We start from the raw sequence: 17,219 nt of genomic DNA, 5'->3' as shown, positions 1-17,219 counted from the left end.
CTAACTAGAAACATGTGGCCTGAAGGCAGCCCTGGCTGTGATTGGTACTTGCACACAGGCACAGGCTCAGCCCCAGCTCTGCTCGGCCTGTGCTCTCACAAGTCCTTCACTCAATGCCGAGTGAGGGAAGGGGCAAAGCTGCTCCTGAGCTGTTCATAAAGGAAACCAGAAGATCCCTTGATAAGATGTTGTCTTCCTTCCTTCCTCTCCCCACTTGCTGTTCAGCAGGGGGATTGCAGCTCTTGTCCCTGTCCCACAGAGCAGGCAGAGGCTCTGAAGGGACCTCTCTAGCACACCAGATCTGAGTGTTACCCACCGAGTCTCCTGTGCTCTGGAACCTCAGAGGTACTTCTCTAACACATCCAATATGTATCTGGTGAAAATTGCTACCAGAATGTTTCAATCTCATAAGTTGCAGAAAGAAGCCAACTGACAGCACTTGACAGCACAGAGCACGGTGCCAGAACGCAAACCAATAAAGTTTCTTCTCCTTCAATGTGACAAAATGCTTATTTTAAGCACACTGAGACAATAAAGTGCTGATTAACAGGCAGCATGTTCTTCAATGAAACTCAGAGTGTGTAGTCGTGTGCTAAATACAGAAGATGCTGAAGGTATGTGATGATGAGTGTGAGAACAGCTCCACAGAAACGTATCAAAATACAGCTTGAAACTACCTCCCCAACGCAGGATCCTCAGCTACAGGGAGCACTGACCCGGTGTCATGGGCAATGTTTTGTGAACTCAGTGAGCATCAGTGCCTGTGTAAGGTTTATTTCCCAACTGGCCAGCTGGGAGCTGTCTCAGATATATCCACACTGTCTGGAGTCACATCCTTGCTGCCTTATCCCGGTACAAACGGGTGTATTGACTCTCCAGGGATTGTCAGGGAGTGATCACTTCAGCCTCAGCTAGAAACTACAATACCTTCTGTGTAGGAAGCCTAATCACACCTTAACACTGTGTTCTGCAGAAATTAATAGAGACAAAGCTGAAAATAATACTCACCCACGGAGTCTAAAAATAAGCACCGAAATTTCCCCTCCTCGTTTCTTTCTGCTTTGTGTTTCCCCTCAGGTGATGACACCATTCTCCTTTCCAGCTCTCCTGACATGCATCATGTGCATCACAGTCACAGACTGTTCTGGGGAGCAGGGCTTTTTCTGTAGGGTTTTAGTTTTGGGATGTGCTGCTTGAGGCAAATCAAGAGTTTATTAGACCAGACCAAACAACAGGAGACACTGGTTTAACATGGTGTCCAAGAATCAGACACCTAGAAACACATTTGAATATGTATAAATTAGCTCACAAGTGTGAGATGCACTAATTACAGTAAATGTGGTGTTTTCAGCTGCACCACCATGAAGAAATACACTCCTGCAGAGTATTTCTGGTGTGACAGACTCTGTTTAGTTTTAGTCCTGCAGCTCAGCCCATTTCAGACTTCCAAAAACAAGCCAATTAAAATACCAAAAGCTTATTGAATATGGATTGCTTTAGACCATGCAATGTAATGCAGCCTTGTTTCATGCAAACATGGGAGTTTTAAGAGCACAAGATCCTTAAAATCAGTAAAAAGGACAATAATTTACCAGGAGCACTGCAAAAACTACTTGCAGTTCCTGCCAAGCAGACAAGCTTTCCAACAAGAGGACAGATGGAGAGGAGGCCAAATGAAACTATCCAAAAATGAGGAGTAACTACCCTAGTTTTGGGGCAGTTCAATGCATACTTCTGTAGCACTGACATGTCCTCATGTATATAATAAATTCTCCAAAAAACATCTTCTGAGGCGAGTAAAACAACTTTCCATCTCCTGGATGAAAGAAGTGAGGTCAGAAGGTGTGAATACAGATGGAGCTGGTTCTAGAAGTGGGATAAAAAAAAAAAAAAAGGAGTTCTGGGATTATGCTCCAGACTTGCTGCTTTTGTGGTGTTTAATGTAGAGAATGTGGTGAAGGGAAGGGAGCAGGGTGAGTTTTTCATTGCAGGCTGTGTCTGTGTGTGTGTGCCATCCCTGCCACACCGTGTCCCCAGGCTGGGGGAGGGCAGGGACAATTCCCTGCACTCCCCAGGAATAATGTCCTGCTGCCAGCTGCATGCTCCATTACATTCCTCCAGTCCTGAAGGAAAAACACTTTGAATTCAGCAATATATAATATTCCTGTTAATGTGAGACAGGAGACTGGCAACACGCCACTCGCAGAGGCAGGCGATGGAAAAAGCAGAGAAGCGGCTCAGCCTCCCCATGTGAGGCAGACAGACCTATTGTGAGCTGTCTCCAGCCTCGGGGCTGGATGCTCCAGGCTGATTTATGAGCACAATATTTACAGCTAACACACATGAAATACATTAGGAGCCGAAATAAATCTCCTAACATGCACAGGGAACAGCTAAGATAAAAGAATGCACATGGTAAACTAGGTGGATGTTTGTCATTAAGTGTGGTACTGAAGCCAGAGCACGTCTCTGGGGCAGAGGAGACAGAGCATTTGCCCTGGTGTTTATCAATACTCTGGAAGAGACTTTCAGAAAGATGTCCCAGCTTTTTATTTTTTTCTAGGGAACTCAAAGCTGATGAAAGACACTGTGTTGAAAGCCCTTGGGAGTAAAACAGCGCTCAAAAAGAAGATCAGTCCTACGCCTGTGCAAAGACCCAGTGAACAGGCCAGAGATCAGTTCCCTTAATTTCTCTGCACCCGTGTTCCATCTCATAAACAGGTATCAGTAGGAAATAAGGTAAGAAAAGGCTACTTCAAGGCCAGAAGGGCTCATTGTAATGAAGCATTCTGACTTACTGCATCCCACCACAGGCAGCAGAAATTCCCTGCATTAATTCCTAAATTAAATCATCACTGAACAGATAAACACTTCAGAAAAAACAACATCCCTTACTAAATAGAGGGGACCAGCAAATGGGGGTGTCAATTCTGGTTTCTCTGTAATTGCAAAAAACCCCAGAAGCACTGAGGACAGTTCCCTGCAGATCCCTCCTGGCCTGAGCCCTGCCCAGCCCTGCAGAGCAGGCTCCTCAAATCCCACGTGGCTGGAGGGGGAACAGGAGGCAGCTGTCACTTAAAAGCATCTACATTTGACATTTCTGCCTACAGAGCTGCACTGGTCATAGATTGTATCTCATCATGCCCAGCCAATCCAATTAGGCCCAAACAGCTTCTTGGAAGGACCCGGATTCATCCCCTCCTTTGGCACTAAGGTTTCCTGGTGCCAGGTTTTTGGCAGCTCACTGTGGTGTTGACTCTGGGGTGTGGATATAAGTTAACCCACTCCTTTTCTGCAGGGCACAGCCACGGAGAGCTGGGAAGCTGCTGCTTTTCCTCCCAGTGTTGTGACACAACATCTGATTCCAGCATGGCAGGACACACTCCTAAAAACAGGCTAATGCTGGAACCAGACTGTGGTACAAACCAGAGCGAGGACTTTAACTAAACACAGTTCCTGCCCTCAGCCAGATCACAGCAGGTCGTGTCAGCTACTACACATCTCTCTCAGAGCCCCATTTTATATTTCTTTTATCAAAACAGCAATGATGAACAAAGGGAGAATGAATATGAAAATAAATACACTCTTTTCAGAGGAAAGATTTACACTTGCCTCCACAGCTTTGATTATTCCTTCAAATTTACTAGATTTTTCTTTCTAAAACACCGGTTAGTCCTTAAAAAATGGCAAAACTAACTAAACCTCCTATCCACATTTTGTTGAAGTAATAAATACATACTCATCTGTTGAATTACATTCTATTTTAAGTTGATTGTATACACCATTCTAGTTATGGATAAAATCACAGCACGTTCACTAGTACTGGAAATTTTGCACCACTGTTTTGTGGTTTCATACCCACAAACAGGTCAGGTGATTTTCTGTAATTACTACAGCTTTGATTTATGGATTTTCATTTTTTTTTTGTGAAGGTCTTCAGTGTGTTGGTTTCAAATGAAGGAATGATACACAGCAAACAAGAGGAGCTCAAACTGCTATAGGCTATAATTTGGGAGATACACTTAAAATTAAATAAAAACCAAAGAACAAAAAAACAAACAAGAAAGCAAGCAAGAAATAAATACGAAAACCTCAAGCCATATTTGATCCTAAACTTGGAGCCTAACTCCTTTAAAAGGGGAGATGATACGACTCCCTCAGCGGAGCTCTGGGCTGGCCCACAGGACCCACGGGTTCATGCCATCAAAGCTCATCTTTGTTTGAGATCTGAAACATCCTCCCCAACAGTCTGCAGTCACATTGCAAAATCCTGAGGGGAGGATGAAAGGCAGCCTCTCCTCCTGGCTTACACTCACCCCGGGGCCTGCAAACATCAGGACTTGATTTAACCACACACACACTGGGCCAGAGAAAGGATGAGTGATCCCAGGACTGGACTGACACGCACAAGAGTTCATGGTTTTCCAAAGGAATCATTGGATCACCTCAGACCCCGAGCAGATTGTGCCCAAATGAGGTATCCAGCCCAAAAGCATCTCCTGGCTGGCCACACTGCCAGCACAGTCAGCAGAGTGTGCTGTCACACACACAGCACCCAGCAGACAGCAACTTCCCGCTCCCAACACAAACATCTCCCAGGAGCCCAGCCCCTGGGGCCCTCCCTGAAGGCAGCTTATCTCTGCAGAGCTTCTGCCAACAAGGGCTCTAGACCTTCCTGCTCACCCAGCTGAGCTCCTCTGCTGCATCTCCCTTCCAAAACATCGCCTGTCTCACTCTGTACCACACAAAGGCTGCACCAAGGCAAACCTGCTGGCTCCCAAACAGGCTTCCTAAGCCTCCCACAAATCAAGAGTAGGATATTTGTTTCTAAACCTCCAAAGGAGGATCAGGCAGGGTGACCATAATCCTACCCAGCCTCACACCTGCCACTCATTTCTTAGTGAAGGAGAGATGCATTTTAGAATTTGGAAATTATTCTTTGTCCAGGGTGGGATATCAGACTATAGTTGCCATCTCCCTTGTTTCTTGGCTGCATAGGAAGAAAGTTTTCTTTCTGTGAGACAAAGGGGGGATATGATTGTTTATTTTAGTTCTGTTGACATCATTCTTTGTTGTCAGCACATCTCTCAATAATTGAGACTGATCTGAGGAAGGACTAGAGCAGTTAGCTATCTTCTGAAAATTTCTCCCTCCTTCTCCCTCTATTTCAGTGCCCCAAACAAAAACTTAGGCCAGTGAGAAACTTTTTCATATAAGCTGCCAACCTGCTTTGATCATAAACCGCATTTTACATGATGTTTACATATAAATCCTCTTGCAATGACGTCAGAGCCTCCAAATCCCATTTTAGCAGCCATTAAAGGGTAATGCTCAGAGAACCATTTCTCTTTATACTGTAGGAGTTTGAGCAGTGCTGTTATTACTTTTGAGGGGGAATTGTGCAGGCTCCTTGTCAATTGGTTTAGGTTGCCTAAATGAAGCCAAATTGCTCTCACCATCCCCAGCTGCTGCTGCTGCCTGCACGTTCCACCTTCCCCACAGCCACTTTAATCCATCAGCCAAGAGCAAAACAACCTTCCCTCGGTGCACCTCCTGCAAACAGGGCAGGGGAAAAAACCACAGGAGGAAAAAAACACACATCACTTGCAGCATTTTTACATGTAATAGTAACAGTCTCTTGGTGCCATCATCAGCCATGGCATTTCATTCACACAGAACACTTGTGGGCACATCACATATGCTTTTCCATTCAATGTATTTTTAAATGTTTCCCAGGCAACTGTTTCAATACAATATGCCTCCTTGGCAACCTGGTACCCGCAAATGCCATGCTAGTCTCCCTAGTCCTCTTTTTAGGCCTTCCCATCTTGGCATATAAATGTCACAAGGCTGGGTTTTCCATCTCCAGCCACAGAGGTACTGCTGTGTCCTCACACGTGGCAAGGGCAGGCTGAGCTGAAGGGATGAGTCGTGCGCTGGACGCTGCACGTTGACAAATGCAGCTCTGGTGAGCTCCCAGAGGGAGCAGGTTTCGAAGGAAGTGACTCCTCATGGAAAAGAGAATGTCTCCTACAACTAAAATTAGGGAGAGCCTACGGAACTGTCTCCACTCAAGTGACTTGCTCTGGAAACAGCAATGAGCCTGCACTTCTCCAACTGAAGCTGCACGTCATCCTCCTTCTCCTGACTGTGCCAGAGGAAGCCTTACACAGTTTTCCTCATTCTGTGGCTGGAATTGTAATACATCATATTAATGAGGAGGGGCAGCCTTTCCCATTGCAGTGCAGACAGTGATTAGCACTGGACTAAGTGATTCTTCCCAGGGCTGCATTTGCTGGCACTGGGCTGTCAGGACACACACCATAAAGTCCATTTGCTGCAGCAGCTCTCCTGCTGCTCTGCTCTGTGGGCTGTGATCTCTGGGGACACTGTCCTTTATCACATTTAACAGAATGGACACGCTCACCCTTGAGTGAAGTCACAGACTGCTTGACAAGGACAAAAAATGATCCACATGTACTCCTACCCCAAGCACTGATTAGATAAAATAATTAAAACATAATAACGTTTCAATTTTCTAGTAAGGCACAATTTATCCCAAACATCTTTATCGGACCCAGGAGCTATCAGTACAGACCCAAAGATACTGCAGAAGGACTAAAGCTATCTGTGAACATCAGTCACCACCAAAAAAAAAAGTTTTAATAAAAACTCCATGTGCTTCAGCCTCAGAGTGGTACATTAAAAAAAATAATAGCTCCTGCATGCAGTGACATCAGGCTCTGAGAGAAACCCAGTAGAAACTATGGTATCTCTTCTTCATTGATTACTCCATAACAACAGCTGAAAATTACAATTTTTCCAGGCTATAAAATGCCAAGCACTCCAAATTCTACACTGGCAGCAAAAATCTCCTCCCTGTCTGTGAGCTGCTGTATCTGTAATAGAGACCCTGCATTACCAGGCTTTCTAATTCTTCCCAAATGCAGAAGCTCTCATTCAATGCTGCAGCTGTTGGGGAGGAAATCAGAAATAGCAGAAGGCGGATTAGTTGATAATGTACCAGTTCTTCCCCAGCAAATGCTGGCACCTGCGTTTTACACTCTCCGCTTTCCCTCGGCCCAGGAAAAGATCACTTGGTTGGTTTGGCAGGCAATTTATAGGCTTTAGTGATTGTGGAGTTGCAAAAGGATTAGAATTTGTTATAATAGCCCCTTCTTCCTGAGAGCAAAAGTTAAAACTGAGGCCCACTTTAGAGCGAGAACCAGGAACCATGTAAGTAAAGATTAAGCGTGTGCAGCTTGATGAGACTCAACGGGGAAGAGATAACTCCACATGCTGGCACTCCATTTACAAGGAAATCCCTGCAGATAATCTGTAGGAGCATTCTGGCTTCCACAGGCTCAAATCTCTTGACCACTGGCTCAAATCCAGCCAAGGCTGATTATGGTAAAGACTACTCTCTGCATTCCTAGGAGAACTTTTTTCCTAAAACATTCTAATTATTAAATTACACAAGACCCAAGGTCAAGCAAGAAGTAACAGAATTCCCATGCAGTGGAAGAAACAGTAGATACAACCTTGTGCAAAGTGGCAAAACCAAGAACAGGTCCCAGTCTACACTTCACCTTCATATTCTTAGTACATCAGTAATTCTGGAATGATGCAGATGAAAAATACTGAGTACCCTTAACAGTCAAAGATTTCTAGAATGCTAGTTGGAAATCCACAGGTAGAGCAAGAATGAGAACATTCATGACATGCCTGTCCTCACAGGTTAGAATGGGTATGCATTAAACAGATAACAAAAAAATCTAACAATTTTCAGTTAAACCTGCAAAATACGAACACACCTACAAAGTACAGCTGCTACAGAAGCAGCTTTTTACAACCAGAAGCTGCAGTAATAATTTTCACTATTCTTTTTATTATATTCTTTCATTTGTGGCCCTTACTGCACAATAACCAACTTTTACGTTCACCCCTAATACAGCTTTTGGAAATGCTACAGAGCACGGCTGCAGCACCACACAGCAACCCCTCCAGCCTGAAGAACAGGCTGCACTCCTGAGGCATGGGAGAAGTCATACCCAACAACATCAACCTGTGGATGCAACACGTGGTTTAGGAGCAGAGCATTGTCACAGTGGTATCCCAGGGGTCATAAGATAAAACACCGACCCAAACATCACAGGAATAAAAGCAGCCCTGTGGCACAACCAGTCATTAACACGGGTACACCTACAAGTGTGTTTGGAGGCTCCATTCAAGCACTTTCACCGCCCTCGGATTTCGTTAAATCCCCATTTCTGCATAGTTTGCTGCCTCCACGTGGCCACAGTCAGCGCTGGGCCACGATTCACAGCGATCTTGAGCAAAAACCCCCAAGGAACACTTCTTCAACTAGTTGTGAAATCAAATTTCTACCCCTCCTCTGTCATCTCCTTTCCCACCACTCCCATGGCTGATCCCCTCTCCAGTCTCCACTTTTGCTTTATTTACACACACTTCCTCTTGCCGTTCTTTGCTCCATCTCTGCTGCCATCACCCTCCTCTCCACAGCAGGCCTAACACCCTCAGATCCAAACTCGCCCCTGTTCAGCTTACCTTGTGCCACCTGCAGCTTTTGGGAGAACGCCTTTCCCGACAAATAAGGAGAGGAGGACATATTTCCTGGAATCTCATTTCACACACTGGGAAGCAGCTTCTAAATGGCGACAAAAATGACAGGCAGAACTCTGTGACTGTCCTGGTGTTCCCTTGGCGCTGCAGGAGCTGTAACAGATATTAAAGTGGGAAAATGTCAGTCTCTGTGACAGCGACTGGCTTTTCCACTGTCATTTCTTTCCCATTTTTATTCTCATTTTAGTCTACCCATCACACAGCCGAAATGCTGGCACACTACTGTGACTATTTGTTATTATTTTTATTTTTCAGCTGGGCTGTCTATTCTACAAACTGACACAAATCCCAGCAGTAACCAAACACTTCCCACTTCCAACGTCTTTATCCTTGCTCTTACACAAAAAGGAAACCCATTAATGCTCCTATAATGTTAAGAAATTAGTTATTACATAGAGTCAAAGTTGTGATGGACTCACAGAAACACGAAGTACCTGAGTTAACACGGGAAAGGTGAAAGCTGGGCTGAGCCTCCCAGATCTCGGGCTGCACTGACGGGATCATCTGCAGCTGGAAAACCACTGGATGTGGCTTCCAATGTCTGGCTGGAGCTGTCACTGCTCAGGCTGAATCCACCGGTCCAGGTGAAATGTGAATCTCAAACTCTGACTCCCAAAACGCCACTGTCAAGGTTCAGACCTGTTCAAGGCATGTTTCAGGTCAGGTCAGCTGTTAAAGGAATAACTTTTCACTGGGCCGTGTGATCAACACGGGAATTCACAGGTGTGGCTTTAGTACAGTCAATAGTGATGCCTCCTGTTCGCTCTGAAGAATTCAAGGATGAAACAGTCCACAGACACCCAGCGGTCCACAAATTCAGTTGCAGAAAAGGAATGTGAACTGGGATTCATTTTTTTTTTACCAATAATAAACTGGTTTTATGGAAAAGAGGAGCGCTTTGTATCCCACTCTCCCTCATAAACACCTGTTATCAAACAGGACTTTTTACTACCTTGTACAATTATTCTCATATCGACTGCGAGGAATTTAAACAGCAGAGTCACTTTGTGATCCCTTCATCTACTGTTGGAGGATGAAGTGTGTGTCACCATTTCTCTGACGTGTGTTTGAGAAGGCCAGAGGAGCGTTTAAACCCACTCCTAAAACGCTCTTTATTTCGAGTCACCCAGCGACATTCCCGCCAGCAACGTCAAACTGCATCACTTCAGATTCTTTCCTGAAAGATAAGTTGGACCAGCGGTGGCTGCCAATCTTTATTATTTGTGTGAACAGCGGCGGCAGCGGGCCCAGGCCGCGGCTCGGCGGGGCCATGGCGGCCAGCGCTGACCCCGCCGCCATCTTGTGCCCTCAGCGCCCGGGGCTGCAGCGCCCCGAGCCCGCACTCCCGAGCGCACCAACCCGCTGCACATACAGGCAGTGCGAGGGGCAAAACCAACACAAAAAGGGCTGTTTCCGAGGCAGAGCAGCCCCCAGCTCCGCGGCGAGGGGGCGAGGGGGCGAGGGGGCGAGGACTGCGGGCGGGCGAGCGGGCGGGCGGGCGCGCTCCCCTCAGGGCGCGCTCCCCTCAGGGCGCTCTCAGAGCCACCCCCGCCCCGCGCCGTCAGGGCGGCTCTGAGGGCGGAGAGCCGCGGCCGTGGCAGCGGGCCAGGAGGAGGGAGGGAGAGAGCTCGCCGCCCGCAGCGCCGTCCCCCGGCGAGGCGCGGGGAGCCCCGGCCATGGGGGAGGAAGGAGCGGCCAAGCTGCGCCTGAAGCCCCGCGCGGCGCCGCCCGCCCGCGGCCCCGAGACACCCCCGCGCCGGCCGTGAGTCGGGGCCGGGGGGGATCGGGCCGGGCCGGGTCAGCAAACACTGCGGGGATCGGATGGGATCGGGCCGGGTCGGGTCAGCAAACACCGCGGGGATCGGATGGGATCGGCCCGGGGGGGGTCGGACGGGAGCAGATCGGCTCCGGGGCCTGGAGCGCCTCGCCCGGGCCGGGCCGGGCCTGCACAGCCGCACCGCTCGGATCAGGGTCTCATTACTGACTGTGTTAAAGGTTATTTCATAAAACACCCCCTGTAGCGCCTTTAAAAAATAGACACAAAACTGCAGCATAAAGCACAGCGGGCCCCGGGCCTGAAGACTGAGGGCAGTGAGGGGTTGGGCTCTTGTTTGAAGCCGTGTCCCCTCCACAGAGGCTGTGGGAGTTCCATCACTCTGCTCTTTGAGGGCTTGTACTTTCTAATTTCTTCTAATTTCTTCCCAGTGCAGCTTCATTCCTGGACACTGATCCAAGAAAACACATCAGGAAGAAGTGGGAAGGCTGGAAATAGCATTGTGGCGTTAACAATCCATCCTTCTTTTGGAATTGTCTTTCTATGGCATTACTCGTATAAAACCTTTTTAATGCTTGTAGTTAAACTTTCTAAAGCCTTCCTAAGATCCATTAAGTCAAGTCGTTTGGAAAGAGAATTTCAAATGGCAGTATGGGAATGGCCAGGAATATGCAAGAACCAATGCAATTGCCACCCTCAGTGCAAACATTTCCATGATTTCTGTGCTCAGCAGGTGTCAAGTTCAGTATTTGAGAAAAAAAACCAGTATCTACACTTCACTGTTTCACTTGGAAGTGAAGGCAGTAATAAATATCCACAGCTCATTTGTTACAAGGAGAAAAGAGGGTGTTTAGACAGTCATTTTTTAAAAAATTGGATTTTTTTTTATTGCAGCACAAGTTATATAAGTCTTAGGAAGCTGTGAAAATTAGTTTACAGGTTAAATAATGTCTTTGTGTTCCAGAAAAAAAGAGGCAAACTAATACCAGTGCAGAGCATTTTCTTCCCTCTCTCCCACCCTCAAACTACTATGCCTGTCTTTCCAGGACCTCAACTGACAGATGTCCCTGGTTTGAAAAGGAAGACTTAAATGAGCGTGAAAAAACCTGGGTTTTGTTACTGAAAGACATCAGTCAGGATCTGCACTGCACAAAGTGGGACACAGTGCCCAGCCTTCCGGAGTTCTTGGAAAAGGTAGCGTGTGCTGTATCCTTGGTTTTTGCACTTTGTGTCCTGTGTCCAGCAGTGGCAGCCCTGGATGATGAGGAAACCACCTGAAGGAGCCTTCAGAGCTGTGAGGTTTCAGCTCTTTAATCTCACGTGTGATGATGTGGCACAGCGTGGCAAATCCTTTCCAACATTTTGCTGGAAAGAGGAAGGGGCCTGTGTGAGGGTGGTGACTGCCACGAGCACCAGGATCCTCCTGAGGAATGGAAGTGGGAAAGGCAACCTGTAACAGAGGGTTAATGACACAGCAACCACTCTGACATTGCCCCGTAGCGTTGGGCAAGGTCACAACGCAGAAATCAGCCCTTATAAAGTACTTTTTGTTTCTGAGGTGGTTGTTTTTATCTTTAGTGTCTCTGAAACATACTGAGTCCCCACTGTATCCATTTAGAAATGCTAAGGGAAGACACATATTCCATCAGCTCCAGGAAGCTCTTGATTGCTTTACAAGGTGCTGGAGAGGGATGTAAATAAAATGTTCTTTTCTTCACTGTAGCTCAGCCATCTCAGTATTTGCAGTGTGTTCACTTTATGTATTGATTGAGCTGCATTTGTTTGAGACACGGTGTGTGTGCTGCAGGGTGCTGAGGAGGAGAGTCCAGCACACCAGGAGGTCTTCACAGCTGGAATGAGAGACTTTCCGTGGGTACCATTCCCACCTTTTCACACAGAACAATGTCTGAACCCCAAGGATTTCAGCTCCCAGAGCAACGAGTCACATACAGGATGGGGCCAAGCAGATAAACTTCCCAGTTTGTCACCCACAGCTGAGGAAACCTGCAGGGGAACCAGCACAGATCGAGGCAAACCTGCAGCTGGGGGAGGCACAAAAGGCAGTTCCGAGCTGGGAGCGAGTCCCGAGCCACGTCAGCTCCCTGGACACAGGAGCTCTGCACAGCCCTTGGCACAGGGCTCTGGGAGAGCTTCCAGCCCTCGGCAGCACCACACAGGGGCTGCACAGAGCAGGGGAGGCAGGAGAGAGAAGGGTGGGAAGGAGCTCCAGCCACAGGAGGGGAAGGTTCCAGCGGGGCAGGACAGAGCTGTGCCTGTGGAGGAGCCTCCTGGGAGCGTTCCTGGGGCCGGGAGCTGCGAGGAGAAGCTGGAAAACCAGAGTGGAGGATCTTCAGCTCTTGACAGTTGTCCCATGTGCCTGATGCAGTTCAGTGGAACGTAAGTTGTCTGGGGTTTTCTGTTTTGTGGGTGTTTTTATAACTTCCCAGTAAACAAACCCCCACCCGGTTCTGGATGCATTCCCTATTTACAAAATAATGAAAATAGACAAAACTTCTGCTGCAAAGTTCTTATCTGTCAGAATTACCTGCTGTAGTCCAGTTCACATGTTGAGTACCTGCTCTGCAGCAGGAACTGTGCTGTCTCCTGCAGTCAGCACCATGGCACAGTGCTTAGGCTGGCAGAGTTGCCAAAAAAGTGCTTTTGGGCAGGTCCTCTAACCCTTAAAACCCTCAGCAGCAGGTACCAGCAAGGGCAGTTTCTCAGGGATCACAGCAGTGACCCCCCACTAAGGACACGTGTGAGAGGGAGGGGAAAGAAGTGTCAATGAAGGGCTGTGACTGTTTCTCACTGCCCGACCCCTGTCTTTGCAGGCTCTCCCAGCTGGACATCGATGGGCACCTGGCCAGGTGCTTGTCTGAAAGTGCAGATGATGTCATGTGGTAAGTCCAGGAGAACAGAGAGCAAAGGAACAAGGCCAAGGATGAACCTTTCTCAAAGGAAAAGGAAAAATGTGTCAAGGAAGCTCATCCTCATCTCACACTTTCGGATCACAAACCAGTAACTCAGTAGAAGGTCAAGTGTCGAGGGTCTTTTTATTTTAAATCCTCTCAGATGCCCGCAAAGTAGTTCTAGTTCTGAAAATGGTGCTCTGGGGAGACCCCCAGGGAAATCAGGCTTGGTGCTCCTGAAAAAGTGTCCTGCTGGAAATCCCTGGAGCCCCTGCTTGGGCCGATGCACCAGAGCTCGGAAGCTCTCAGTCCAGAAGAAACCAGCTGCACAAGAGACAACTGTTACCCTCATCCAAAAGTTTACCTGCTTAGAAAAAAATGCCAGTAATCTGTGAAAATCAATTTAATTAAAAAGTCATTTGAGCTTAGAATTTTTCATTATTTTACTAAGAAAGTGTAATTGTACTGTTGATTCTGTGAGTGTGTCCCTGTTAAACACCCCCCAAACCACAGAAAGGGGTGGGGGTTCCATGTCTCTGAAGGAGCCCAGCTGAACTCACACCCTTCCTGGGTAGGTTTCTAAGTCAGTATCGGTGTTAATCAAGTGATTAACGTGACTGCTCTAATTAAGCTGCAGAGAGAACTCTTGTGCCAGTCTCCTGCACTGCACAGGGAGGTTCAGGCAGCCCCAGAGCCAAGAGCTGGTTTGTGTCAGTCCCACACAGCCCCAGACACCGAGGGGTGGGACGGGGACACCCCCAGCCTGGGGGGCTGGAGGGGGCTCAGCTGCTGTTCTGGGACTGCCCAGGAGCAGGGAAATGCTCTGCAAGGCTGGGAAAGGCACCCCTGCCCTGAGGGCTGGTGAGAGTCCAGGCCCAACCCCCTGCCCCAGTTCACTGCCCCGGGCTCAGAACCCACAGCCCAGCTGGGATCCAGGTACAGGACACAGGATCCAGGACAAACACACAGGGAGGCTCCTGGATTCCATTCACAGGGGGGGCTCCTTCAGACGTTGGACACAGCCCAGTTTACTGATAAATAATAACAGTCTGTTCACTTTTTCATTAAAGTCTTTAATAGATGTGCAAGAATATAAATGATCTCAGCTGTTATGGATTAGTATACCATCTTCTGCACAATTAAAACTGGTCAGCAAAGATCCCAACTAATTAATTATACAAAACTACAAGAACATATTTACTGTTTTACAATCATTAAATTAGCTAGAATTTCATTTACTATTTCAAATAAGACAACTATATATCATTACCAGATCCATTTGTAATATATTAGGATTTTTTTTTCCAAACCACACATTTAATTACATCCTTCATTTTCTTTTATTTATAAAACAAGTACTTTATATAAAAAATTTCCCCTTCATCATGAACAGAACATTATTCAAACACTTGCACATGAGCAACCAAACTTGTACCCAGCAAACTATTTGGCAACACAGCAACATTGTAAATGCCTGTAAATTCTTAAATAAAAATCAAGTAGTCTTTACAATGTTTGTTTAGCAAAATGTGTCTTCCTGTTCTTCCTTCCCTCCCTCCCAAAATGTTCTGAAACCTAGAAAAAAAGGTTAAAAAAAACCCCAACCCACATTTCTTAAGATTTCCAGTTTCAAGTTCCATGCCCTGGCATGTCAAAGGACAGCTTAACCTGCCCCATTTGCACTCATGAGCTGCCTGCAGTCACTCTGATCACTCCTGATCACCTTTAGTACCAGGGGAGTTGAAAACACTGAAAGAAAAGTTATTCAGGGTAAATAAAATAAAAGAGGGAGAAGGGGAAAAGGGAGTAATTAAAAAAAATGTCAGATTACATTTAAAAGGTAATGTTGCCTTTAGTAGATAATAAAGTATCTAAAGTCCAGGCATTTGAGGCAAATCTTTCTTACTAGTTAAATTATTTAGTGCTGATTAAAACACATCTTGCTTAATATGAAAAGCTACAGTCCAACAGAGAAACCCACAACTGAAACCTGAATGGGATTCCTAGAACTCAACAACCACAGGTCTGCATAATTGTGGCTAATGAGGGGATACAAAACAGATTGTTAATCAGTGATTAATTACTTCAAACAATGTTTTGGCAGTCTGGTCCTAGCACCTCATGACTTGGATGTGAATCCCAAAGATGTCATGTTCAGCACCTAATGCAATGCTGTACCCTGAGAAAACCAGAGGTTCATGGAAAGAAAGTGAAAGTGTCCCAATTTGTCCTGCCTTTGCCACCCCCTCAGGGAGATGCCACGGCTCAGGGTTTCTCCTTGCCTTTCCTGCCCCCAGAGCTGTTTTTCCTCCTGGCTCTCCAGCCCCCCAGAGTGACCCCCCAGCCAGCCCGGGGCAGAGGGACAGCCCGGCCCCGGGGGCTCCCCTCGGACCCTCCCCAGGAGCCTCCCCGAGCTCAGTCCTGCACCTTTGCCCTGACACCCCCCTCTCCACCAGAGGGGACTGGAGAGTTGCCTTTTGCTTTTTTCCAATTTCTTAGGCGTTTGTTTTTCTTCCAGTAAAGGAATTTCCTACTTTGATGCAAATTCACTTCTGGAACCATCCCATTCCCTGACGCAGAATGGTTAGTTATTAATGGACACTGAGGAAAGCAGACAGTTTATAGAAGTAGGAGGTGTGCTTTATCAGGAAAAATGGATTTTATCTTATGGTTATTCTAGATTTACTACTTAAACTTTAAGGCTATGCTTTATTAGGCTTTTGCTCTACTTCTGAATATTTGTTTTGTTGATAAAAATACTTTTCAAAAATCTAATATACAACACAAGATCATTGTAGGTGTAGGCACTGCTTAAGTATGTTTAGAAATCCTTTGTGTGCAAATTTAGTTCTCTTCAATCTCTACATTTTGGTAAATTTGGAGTTTTAAGACAACAGATTTTGAAACCGATACTGTAAATTCTAATTTGGAATTAATCTCACGGAGTCACTCTGCATTCCAAATTCTGTAAAAATGCAACTAAACCCCAGGCTGCAGCTGTGAACTGTATGTTTCAGATGGAAATGGTTACTTAATATTAACAAGCAGAACTTACCAGGTGTAAGAACGTTCCAAATATGCAATAATCCTTCAATGCAGTTTATCCATTTAGGCACTTAAATCCTGTACCCAAATTTATGTTTTGATTGCTAATAAAACACAACTCCTTTTAAATATATCTGAGACGTTTTAGACAGGTACCACTTGTGAAAAAAGGCATCAAAAATAAGCTTCAACACCACCGTAATATATTTTATTCTTCAGGATGTTACACTGGAATACTCTTCAACTGGGAGCTCATTGCATCGAATGTTTGTAGAGAGTGTGTGGATCTCAAAGTTTCTCATGATCTCCTTTTGCAGGGATGCAATGAACGTTTGAATCCTTCATGAAACAGGCACAAAATGCAAATTCCTTCATTAATGAAGCCAGTCGTGTCAGTGCCCAGAGCTCAAGAATCACTAAGTGGCAGAGGACACCCACCAAAACCGTTATTCTCTTCTTTGATTCTCAGCAGCAAATTTGTTTTTAGATCATTGGTCTCCATCCCGAGTGAGCAGTCCCAGCCTCGCATGCATATACTGGAGTTAAGGATAAATTAATGTCAGTCACACTGTCCCCAACCAGCTCATCCCTTCATACTGTTTCTTCTGTTGACAGCAACAATGGATTAATATATTCAAATCCTTCAAATTCTGACTGATCTATTCGCTTTATGATATCTCTGAAAAACAAAGGGAAGCAGCGGTTTAGTTCATGGGAACAGCGCGTGAGTTATGCAAGATAGGGAGGGTACAGACAACGCGATTTACTGTGACCCAGCTATGCCCCAATGCCAAGCACAGCCTCTCTGCAGCCATTTCACACAGTTTGTGTTAAGTGGTGGCTGTGCA

General features: G+C 46.3%; 3 protein-coding genes across 7 annotated transcripts in view; 1 reads left to right on the top strand and 2 right to left on the bottom strand.

Annotated features, from left to right (window-relative positions):
• SKI (SKI proto-oncogene) overlaps positions 1–8,638 on the bottom strand; it is a 115,834-nt gene extending 107,196 nt beyond the window's left edge. Inside the window, exon 1 of the mRNA XM_027728713.2 lies at positions 8,569–8,638. The gene's annotated coding sequence lies outside the window, so the exon portion shown is untranslated. The remainder of the gene's footprint in view (positions 1–8,568) is intronic.
• A 1,523-nt stretch (positions 8,639–10,161) lies between these two features.
• On the top strand, positions 10,162–14,840 carry FAAP20 (FA core complex associated protein 20). Its single transcript, XM_027728721.2, has 4 exons — positions 10,162–10,405; positions 11,464–11,611; positions 12,225–12,814; positions 13,249–14,840. The coding sequence occupies exons 1-4, from the start codon at positions 10,320–10,322 to the stop codon at positions 13,319–13,321; spliced, it is 897 nt and encodes a 298-aa protein (XP_027584522.2). The 5' UTR covers positions 10,162–10,319; the 3' UTR covers positions 13,322–14,840.
• The window catches only part of PRKCZ (protein kinase C zeta), a 35,373-nt gene continuing 32,532 nt past the window's right edge, over positions 14,379–17,219 (bottom strand). For all 5 annotated transcript variants that reach the window (XM_027728715.2, XM_027728714.2, XM_039390834.1 and 2 more), the window contains one exon: positions 14,379–17,050. In XM_027728715.2, coding sequence (XP_027584516.1) covers positions 16,963–17,050 — 88 coding nt within the window. In that variant the 3' untranslated portion in view covers positions 14,379–16,962. The remainder of the gene's footprint in view (positions 17,051–17,219) is intronic.

The sequence above is a fragment of the Pipra filicauda genome, unplaced genomic scaffold (assembly GCF_003945595.2).
Source record: "Pipra filicauda isolate LSUMZ 115617 unplaced genomic scaffold, ASM394559v2 scaffold87_size3191425_pilon, whole genome shotgun sequence".
Lineage (NCBI taxonomy): Eukaryota > Metazoa > Chordata > Aves > Passeriformes > Pipridae > Pipra > Pipra filicauda.
This window is presented reverse-complemented; position numbering and strand designations above follow the sequence as displayed.